This window comes from Macaca fascicularis, chromosome 1, assembly GCF_037993035.2.
Source record: "Macaca fascicularis isolate 582-1 chromosome 1, T2T-MFA8v1.1".
In the NCBI taxonomy this organism is placed as follows: Eukaryota; Metazoa; Chordata; class Mammalia; order Primates; family Cercopithecidae; genus Macaca; species Macaca fascicularis.
Window position 1 is genome coordinate 686,556 of NC_088375.1, and position 10,459 is coordinate 697,014.

The following is a 10,459-nucleotide window of genomic DNA, read 5'->3' on the forward strand; positions in this document are numbered from 1 at the left end:
TTAGTAGACTTAAATTCTCATCTCGCTTATACCGAGAAGAAAACACACAAAGCAATTCACAGGCATTGGTATCCACAACAGGAAAACCTTCAACACCGAGGCCATCGGGATGCCAAAGTGCTGTCAGCATGTTAGCCCTGAAGATCCAGTATGCGTAGATTTCTAATCTGGATTTATGAACTTGGCATGACTGAAGGTATCCTTAGCAACTGATGATGGAGTTAGGACAACGAGAGACATGCAACAGGTTTATTAGGGGCTATTTTTGTAATATAACTCTGCAGAAGGAAGTATTACTAAGCCAAACAAATAAATGCCACCTTAGAAATCCTTGAAACAATTTGCGTTGCCAGGACAAATTGCATAAATTCTCCAACCTTCTAGAAACATGTAATACTGTCTGTTTCTTATTTTTACAGGGAAATATTTAGCAACTAAAGAGGGATAACAGATCTGAAAAACTGAACATGCAGGAAGAAAGCAGCAGACCAGTAAAGAATGCCGAATTATTCTGGGTGCTCTGCTTCTGAGATCCCTGGCGCCACGAGGGAGCGCCCAGATTGAGAAGAGGTATGAGTTTAAATAGTTTTCTTTGAGGGGACATGGAATGAAGTGCTCTGGGAAAGAGCAAGTTCCTTCCTTTTGGATCTCAGGAGACTTTAATGAGACAGACTTATTACAGCTAATGAGAAGTGTATAGATGGGGTGGAAAAGAGTGAACATTTAAGTGACAAGGGCTTTGAGAACGTGTTTCTACTCCTGTGCTTCAAAGTGTAAAACTGATTTCCTGAGTGTTTCATCAGAAAGTTCTGCCAGCAGCTCTTCCTCACAGAGAAATGTGGCAACAAATGTGGAAAGCCATTAAAAAGATTAAAAGTAGCTTTATTTCTATTATATTTCAGTAACAAAACATCTGTTATGCTTATTGGTAGCTTAATAATTATTATTTTATTTGAGCATGAAGGCAATGTATACACATCGGGAAAAACATAATACCAGAGAGGGTTATCGAAAATATACCATATAGATGATCATCCTTACAAAATTGCACTTATGCTGTATGTGTTGGTTTGTATTTATGTTCGTAGGTGTTATGTACCAGTAAACTACAAGAGCTTTATGTAACTAAACAAGAGGTAGAGAACCAACAGAGACATGCAGAAACTTAAACACTATAAATATATATGACATTTACACAACATGTGTGTGATGTCTGTGGGTTTACATGTAATTTCACAATTTGCATTATTCACAAAATACACCATAAAAAGTCTCCCTGATGTGAAATATTCTCCCAAATGCAGCATGCAATAACCCCAAAGTATTATACTTTATGGACATGTTCAATATTATTTAATTAATGCTCCATTTTTATAACATGCATAGAGTTTTAATTTTTGGGGGGACTAAAAATAATGTGCTGATTAAATCCTTACATCTAATTTGAGTATAGATTTTGGATGGTTTCCTTATTAACTTTTCCTCAGTCAACATTATTTAATTCATTTGTGTGGATATTTTTCAAGTTTTGATTTCATTAAGTTGCACCTCAAAAATATTATTGTGTCTGCAGTTGGCGGGTTCTTGGTCTCGCTGACTTCAAGAAAGAAGCAGCGGACCCTGGCGGTGCTACAGTTCCTAAAGACGGTGCATCTGGAGCAGTTCTTTCCCCGCAGGGGTTCGCGGTCTCGCTGGCTTCGCAGTGAAGCGCAGACCTTCAGGGCCAGTGCTACAGCTCTCAGGCCGGGGCACGTCTGGAGTTGTTTAGTCCCCTCGGTGGGTTCACGGTCTCACCGGCTTCAGGAGCGAAGCCGCACACCTTCACGGTGAGTGCTCAGCTCTTAAAGGTAGTGTGGATCCAAAGTGAGCAGCAGCAAGATTCACTGCAAACGCGAAAGGAGAAGCTTCCATACTGGGACCACGTGGGTTGCCGCTGTGGCGAGCGCAGCCTGCTTTTATTCCCTTGTCTGGCCCCACCCACATCCTGCTGATTGGTCCATTTTACAGAGAGCTGATTGGTCCGTTTTGACAGGGTGCTGATTGGTGCGTTTACAATCCTCTAGCTGGACACAAAAGTTCTCCAAGTCCCCAACCCACTCAGGAGCCCAGTTGACTTAGACTAGTGGATCCCGAGCCAGGGATCCTAGAAAGGTTGATTACTTTTTTTAACTTCAATTTTTTTTTTTTTTTTTTGAGACAAGAGTCTAGCTCTGTCTTGTCCAGTCTGGGGTGCAGTGATAGGATCTTGGCTCACTGCAGCCTCTACCTCCCTGGTTCAAGTGATTCTCCTGTCTCAGCCTCCTGAGTAGCTGGGACTACAGACATGTGCCACCAAACCCAGCTAATTTTGTATTTTTAGTAGTGATGGGGTTTCACCATGTTGGATAGGCTGGTTTCAAGCTCCTGACCTCGGGCGATCCATAGGCCTTGGCCTCCCAAAAGTGCGGGAATTACAGGCGTGCACCACTGCACCCGGCCAACTTTTATTTTTACTATTCATTTATTTAACTTCTTTTTAAAAAAATATTTTATTTATTCATTCCACTTTATTTGAAATTCATGGCATACATGTGCCTGACTATATTGTGTGATGCTGAGGTTTGGATTATAAATGATCCCATCACCCAAGTATTGAGCATAGTACCCAATAGTTTTTCAACACCTACCCCCCTCCCTTCTTCCTGCCTCTGGGATCTAATAGTTGCCATCTTTGTGGCCAGGTGTTCAATGTTTAGCTCCCATTGATGAGTAAGAACATCCTGTATTTGGCTTTCTGTTCCTGTGTTAATTCACTTAAGATTATGGCCTCTGGCTCTATCCATATTGCTGCAAGGGACAGGATTTCATACTTTTTTAATGACTTCATAGTATTTCATGGTGTATATGTGCCACATTTTCTTTTTTGTGTTTGCCACATTTTCTTTATCCAGTCTACCATTGATGGACAACTAGGTTGATTCCATATCTTGCTATTGTGAATAGCATGGTGTTTAACATATGAGTGCATGTGTCTTTTTGGTATAATGATCTACTTTCCTTTGGGTATATACCCAGTAATGGGATTACTGGGTCAAATGGTAGCTCTGTTTTAAGTTCTTTGAAAAACCTACAAACTGTTTTCTACATTGGCTGAACTAATTTACATTCCCCCCAACACTGTAAAGGTCTTCCTATTTCTCCACATCCTCTCCAGCATCTGTTGTTTCCTGACTTTTTGATGATTACCATTCTAACTGGTGTGAGATGGTATCTCATAGTGGTTTTGATTTGCATTTTTCTGATGGCCAGTGATGATGAGCATTTTATTATATGTTTGTTGGCCATATAAATGTCTTCTTTTGAAAAGTGTCTGTTCATATCGTTCACTCACTTTCTGATGGAGTTGTTTGTTTTTCTCTTGTAAATTTGTTTAAGTTCCTTGTAGATTCTGGATATTAGCCCTTTGTCAGATGGATAGATTGCAAAAATTTTCTCCCATTTTATCGGTTGCCTGTTCACTCTGAGGATAGTTTATTTTGCTGTGCAGAAGCTCTTTAATTTAATTAGATCCCATTTGTCAATTTTGGCTTTTGTTGCAATTGGTTTTGGTGGTTCAGTCATGAAGTGTTTGCCCATGCCTATGTCCTAAATGGTATTGCCTAGGTTTTCTTCTAGGGTTTTTATGGTTTTAGATCTTAAATTTAAATTGTAATTCATTTTGAGTTAATTTTTGTATAAGGTGTAAGGAAGGGATCCAGTTTCAATTTTCTTCATAAGGCTATCCAGTTTTCCTAACACCATTTATTGAATAGGAAATCCTTTCTCCGTTGTTTGTTTTTGTCAGGTTTGTCAAAGATTAGATAATTGAGCAACCCCAAGACACATAATTGTCAGATTCTCTATGGTTGAAATGAAGGAAAAAATGTTAAGGGCAGCTGGAGAGAAAGATTGGGTTACTCACAAAGGGAAGTCCATCAGACTGGGAGTGGATCTCTCTGCAGAAACCCTACAAGCCAGAAGAGAGTGGGGGCCAATATTCAACATTCTTAAAGAAAAAATAATTCAACCCAGAATTTCATATCCAGCCAAACTAAGCTTCATATGTGAAGGAGAAATAAAATCTTTTACAGACAAGCAAATGCTGAGAGATTTTGTCACCACCAGGCCTGCCTTACAAGAGCTCCTGAAGGAAGCACTAAATATGAAAAGGAAAAACCGGTACCAGCCACTGCCAAAACAAACCAAATGTAAAGGCCATTGACACTATGAAGAAATGGCATCAACTAATGGGCAAAATAACCAGCTAGCATCATAATGACAGGATCAAATTCACACATAACAATATTAACCTTAAATGTAAATGGGCTAAATGCCCCCAATTAAAAGGCACAGACTGGCAAATTGGATAAAGAGTCAAGACCCATCAGTGTGCTATATTCAGGAGACCCATCTCACATGCAAAGACACACGTATACTCAAAATAAAGGGATGGAGGAAGATTTACCAAGCAAGTGGAAAGCAAAAAAAAAAAAAAAAAAATGCAGGGGTTACAATCCTAGTCTCTGATAAAATAGATTTCAAACCAACAAAGATCAAAAAAGACAAAGACGGGCATTACACAATGGTAAAGGTATCAATGCAATAAGCAGAGCTAACTATCCTAAATATATATGCACCCAATACAGGAGCATTCCAATTCATAAAGCAAGTTCTTAGAGACCTACAAAGAGACTTAGACTCTTACACAATAATAGTGGGAGACTTTAACACCCCACTGTCAATATTAGACAGATCAATGAGAGAAAATTAACAAGGATATTCAGGACTTGAACTTAGCTCTGGACCAAATGGACCCAATAGATATTTACAGAAATCTGCAACCCAAATCAACAAAATATACATTCTTCTCAGCACCACATAATGCTTATTCTAAAATTAACCACATAATTGGAAGTAAAACACTCCTCAGCAAATGCAAAAGAACGAAAATCGTAACAGTCTCTCAGACCACAGGGCAATCAAATTAGAACTCAGGATCAAGAAACTCACTAAAAACTGCACAGCTACATGGAAACTGAACAATCTGTGCCTGAATGACCACTGGATAAATAATGAAATTAAGACAGAAATAAGTAAATTATTTGAAACCAATGAGAACAAAGACACAATATACCAGAATCTCTGGGTCACAGCTAAAGCAGTGTTTAGAAGTAAATTTATAGCACTAAATGCCCACAGGATAAAGCAGGAAAGATGTAAAATTGACACCCTGCAGGAGCAAACAAATTCAAAAGCTAGCAAAAAACAAGAAATAACTAAGATCAGAGCAGAATTGAAGGAGATAGAGACATCAAAAAACGCTTCAAAAATTCAATGAATCCAGAAGCTGGTTTTTTGAAAAGATAAACAAAATAGATAGAATGCGAGGCAGACTAATAAAGAAGAAAAGGGAGAAGAATCAAATAGACACAGTAAAATATGATAGAGGGGGATATCACCACTGATCTCAGGAAGTACAGACTACCATCAGAGAATACTATAAACACCTCCATGCAAATAAACTAGAAAATCTATTTTATCCCTTTCTATAGGTTGTTTGCTTACCCAGTTGATAGTTTCTTTTGCTGTGCAAAAGCTCTTTAGTTTAATTAGGTTCCTCTTGTCAATTTTTGTTTTGGTTGCAATTGCCTTGGAGGATTTAGTCAGAAATTATTTCCCACAGCCAATGTTCAGAATGGGGTTTTGTAGGCTTCCTTCTAGGCTTCTTAGTTTGAGTTTTTTAACTTAATCAAATTCTTTATTAAAAAAATTCACTCACTCTAAAAAGGCCTTCTCCTGCAGCAGCATCCCTCTTTTAATAGGTTTTGGTTTTCTAGTGTGAGGTAATATAGACATTTCCCCCCTCTTCCATATACAGATGATGCATTTCCAGTGTTTTCTTATATATGCAGAACGGGGAAGGAATGCTAACTTGGAATGAGGGGCTCCTACCATATGCCCCAAGCATAAAACTAATTAATATTTGGCCCATGTTCTTCTAACTTTCTAGGAAATATTAGCCTCACTGCTCCCATGTCTTCAAAACAACATATAACAAAACTCCCAAAACAAGACCAATTAGATTAATAAACTTTCATTATTTCATCCCCAACCCCCATCCTAACTTCTACAAACACCACAATTCTTTGATGGGAACCCCTAATGATTTATTGACTGAAATCCAGTCAAGAAATATAGTGTCAGAGAGTTACGTAATTGTTAGAAAACTTTTGAAATGAAATTTTAAATTTTAGAACAGTGAGGTTTACCAAAAAATTGAACTGATAGTTCAGAGAGTTTTTATCCCCTCTCCTTCCCTATTGTTAACATCTGGCATTAGTGTAGTACGTTTGTTACAATGGATGAATCAATTTTGATACATTATTATTAACAGTTCATATTTTACATAAGGATCAGTCTTTCTGTTCCAGAGTTGTATGTTTTTTTCACAAATGCATAGTACCGTGTGACATAATATTATGTAACATTAATTACTGTGTCATATAGAATAGTTTCACTACTCTAAACGTCCTCTGTGCTCTGTCTATCCATCCATCCCTCCCCCTGACCCCTTGCAACACTTATCTTTTTCCTGTTTCCACAGTTTTGTTTTTTCCAAGATGTCATGCAGCTGGATTCACACAGTATGTAGCCTCTTCAGATTAGCTTCTTTCACTTCACAATATGCATTTGTTTCCTCCATGTCTTCCAATGGCTTGATAAATCATTTATTTTTTATCACTAAATAATATTCCACTGTATGAATGTGCCACACTTTATCCTTTTAACTTCTGAAGGACATTCTGATTAACTCTATGTTTTGGAATGTATAAAAAATCTACTATGAACATAAGTGTCCAAATCAGCAGAGTTAATACCGAGAAACCCAATTGCCAGATCATATGGTAAGATTATTGTCAATATTATAAGAAACTGTCAAACTGTATTGCAAAGTGGCTGTACAATAGAGTGTTTTTTTGTGTGTAACGGTGATAGAAATGAAAGAAATTGTAAAAACAATACAAAAGTCAATTACCTTTTCAAAGAATAGCTGAAATAATGACTAGCATTTATAAGGTTTTATTGCATTCATCATTTTACTTGATTTTAAAATCTTACAAGAAAAAATGTAAGTATTAAATCAAATTTTATAAAAAGGAAAGTTGGTCCTCAGAAGCATTGAATGATTGGCAGAAATTCCCATGGTGTTTATGTGGAGCTGAAACTGATGACCAGTTCTTATGGGCCAGCCCCCTGCTTCTCTCTGACTTGTGGGTTTTGTACCTCAACATCTTCTTGGTTGGAAATGCTCCCTCATACTATCTGGCACATAGTGTTCTCCAAGACAGTCTGACAAGATTGAGGAGATGTCGAGCCTCCAGCTGAAGAGCCTCGGAAAAGCTATTCCTGGATTTCAACTGAAAACCCTGCTCAGTCGGCAAGACCAGGTCTATTTTCTTGATTAAGTGCTTAGCCCAACGCCTAGCTCAGCTGTTCTATTTGGCTATTTCGTCAAATACCCAGCAACTTTTTTCAGTACAAAAGAAGGTGAGACGTTTCCTTCACCCACCATCTCCAGTGCCTGCAGAACATCCCTGAACCCAGCTTGGATTTTGTTAAACCAATGACAGTACAAAGCCTGGCACAGCAGCTGGTAGAGGTGGCCTGAGGGGTTTGGGGTGTGGTCCTGGTTTTACCACTGTGTCTACAATTTAGGCCAAACATTTTCTCTCCAGTTCTTAGCCACTTAAATGAAATCATACTACATGTATAGAACACCCTTGACATAGCCAACTCCATCTTAGAAAAAGACTCTATTTTATATTTCATAGAGCACTTTTCCAACAAGGATAAGATGTGTTGTCTACCAAACAAATTAAAAAAGAAAGACTGTATCCAACCAAATAAGGACTCAAACAAGCACACTCTTCCATGATCAGTTCTCAGGGGAGGACTCTGTAACTGTCAGAGAGCAGGTCTTTAGCAGGTCGAAATAGGATCAGTTCTCACCAGAGGACTCATTATATATGATGTGCAATATTGACTGACTTGTGGAGTGGCTTCAGTCTGTGCCCGCGGCTCTGACTACCAAGTGAATGAGAAGTACTAAGGGGAGTTGCCCTCTTGGGAACTCCATGTAGCTCATGCTGGCTTTTGTGATTGAAATAGCATCAAGAAAATCCTGACATTGTGAAAGACACGAGCATTTGTGGTCCTGGTTATTTCTAACCTTGCATCACTCATGACACTAAGTCATTTACAAGGGGTTTCCAGTTCTAATTTTCAGTTGAAGAGCTGGGTATTTCCTTCCCACTTTGCAATGTTATCCAATGCAAAAGCCAGTGCTACAGAGAAGGAAAAATATGCTGTCCACTACTTTTTTAAAAGAGAAAAGTTGATAGAAACAGCGCCAACAACACTAACATCTACACAGGGATCCCCAGAGTCTAAAAATGCTAGTGAATTAAAGAAGCTGAAAAGTGATTACAGAAACCGCTAGTTAATAGGACTTTTTTTTCTCAAGTACCTTTTGCTGTGTCTTCCAATGTAACAGTTAGTTGCCATATTAAAAAAATAACATCACAGACTCCCTCCCTCATAAAGGTTTAGTCTTGGCATTTCTACAAAACACAAGATTCATTTTTTTTAGTTCCAAATGTAGATAAAGGAGGAGTGTTTTCAGTTGTTACTCAAAGAAGAGATATTTGGATTTTCTAAATCTTGGTGTAAGTATGTAGATTTTTCTTTTACAGTTTTATGACAGTTTAGTCTCTTTCATATGTCTTTCGAACCTTGACATCCCTACATCTTTGATAAGCCAACGGATTGTTTAAACAATATAGTCAAAATCACCAGTTCTTATGGAGCCATTGAAGATGGGCAGAATATGTCATGTTAACTCAACATTTGGGGGCATTCATATACACGAACTGCAATCGGAGAACTGATATGAGAGAAGACTTGGAATCGGTAGAAACAAAAGAATAAACACGAGTGGTGTTTCTAGAACTCTGGCATTATTTGTGTGTGACTGTTATAGCATCTTCACATTTTGGATGGAAGTACTGTTGGATACACCCTTTAGCACAGCTGGTATTGTCAGTTCCTGTCAGCATTATCCATGGTATCCTTGATGCAGGCCCATATATGCCTGAACAGGATGTGGAGGTTTTAGACGATCAGAATTCTTTCCTCCTCACACCACAGGTCCCTTAACCTCTTGCCACAACTCTCTTCAAGGAACCCATCACATCCCTGTTCCTCAGACTGTAGATGAGAGGGTTTAATAAGGGGGTGAGGATGGTGTAAAAGGCAGAGAAGAGCTTATCTTTGATTGGGGTGTGGTAGGATTGGGGAAGCATATACGTATACAAGGCAGCCCCGTAGAATAATGTCACCACAGCCATGTGTGAGGAGCAGGTGGCAAAGGCCTTCTTCCTCCCTTCAGCCGATGTCATCTGGTGCACTGTGATGAGAATCCTGGTGTAGGATGCAGTCACCACTGAGAAGGGGATCAGCAGCATTGCAACACAGCACACGTACATCACTGTTTCATAGGCGGTTTTGTCCCCACAGGCCAGCCTCAGCATGGTGGGTGCCTCACAGAAAAAGTGATTGATTTGGTGAGAGGCACAGAACGGGAGACTCATGGTGATGGGGGTGAGGAGAAAACTGTCCAAAGCCCCGCCGAACCAAGAGCTGGCCAGGATCATGCAGCAGACCCGCTGGCTGATGAGGACAGGATAGTGCAGTGGGTTGCAGACGGCCACGTAGCGGTCATAGGCCATGAGCCCCAGCAGGAAGAATTCAGCCCCCATAAAGCCCATGTAGAGAAAGCACTGAGCAGTGCAGGCGATGAAAGAGATGGTCCCTTGGCCCACAAGATAATCTACCAGCATCTTGGGCACAATGGTGGAGATGTATAATGTGTCAATGAGGGAGAGGTGGCTAAGGAGGAAGTACATGGGGGTGTGGAGATGAGGGTCTATGTTAATCAGGAAGACCATGACCCCATTAGCTATCACGGCCATGAAGAAGATGGCACAAATGACACCGAAAAAGAATCCTGAGCCTTTATCGTGAGTGAAGAGCCCCATGAGGGTAAAGCCACTGGACAAGGTTTCATTGTTTTCATTCATGGTAGTGAGTTTGACCTGGAGGCATAAGAAGAGAAGCAGGGTCAACGAAAATGACAAAAGATAAAATCAATCACTTAAATATGTCTGTGTAAACATTATTAGATGAAGATTTTTTATGTAGCTAATATAAAACTTTTTTTTTTTGGTGTGGTAGATTTGTAGCTTCTTTTTTCTTGGCTATTTCTTTTTGATGAAGAATAATTTCTACATTAGGATCCCATGGGATGAAGATGAATGAATGTTTGCCAATTGATATTTGGCTTAAGGGAGTTTCATTATGATTGAAGAAAATTTGGGCCCCA

At 39.3% G+C, this 10,459-nt stretch overlaps 1 protein-coding gene across 1 annotated transcript; it reads right to left on the reverse strand.

The window, feature by feature from the left end:
- Positions 1-9,230: 9,230 nt before the first annotated feature.
- On the reverse strand, positions 9,231-10,157 carry OR2T6 (olfactory receptor family 2 subfamily T member 6). The gene has a single exon (XM_015451497.3). It carries the CDS (start codon positions 10,155-10,157, stop codon positions 9,231-9,233), a length of 927 nt encoding a protein of 308 aa, XP_015306983.2.
- Between the last annotated feature and the right edge of the window lie 302 nt (positions 10,158-10,459).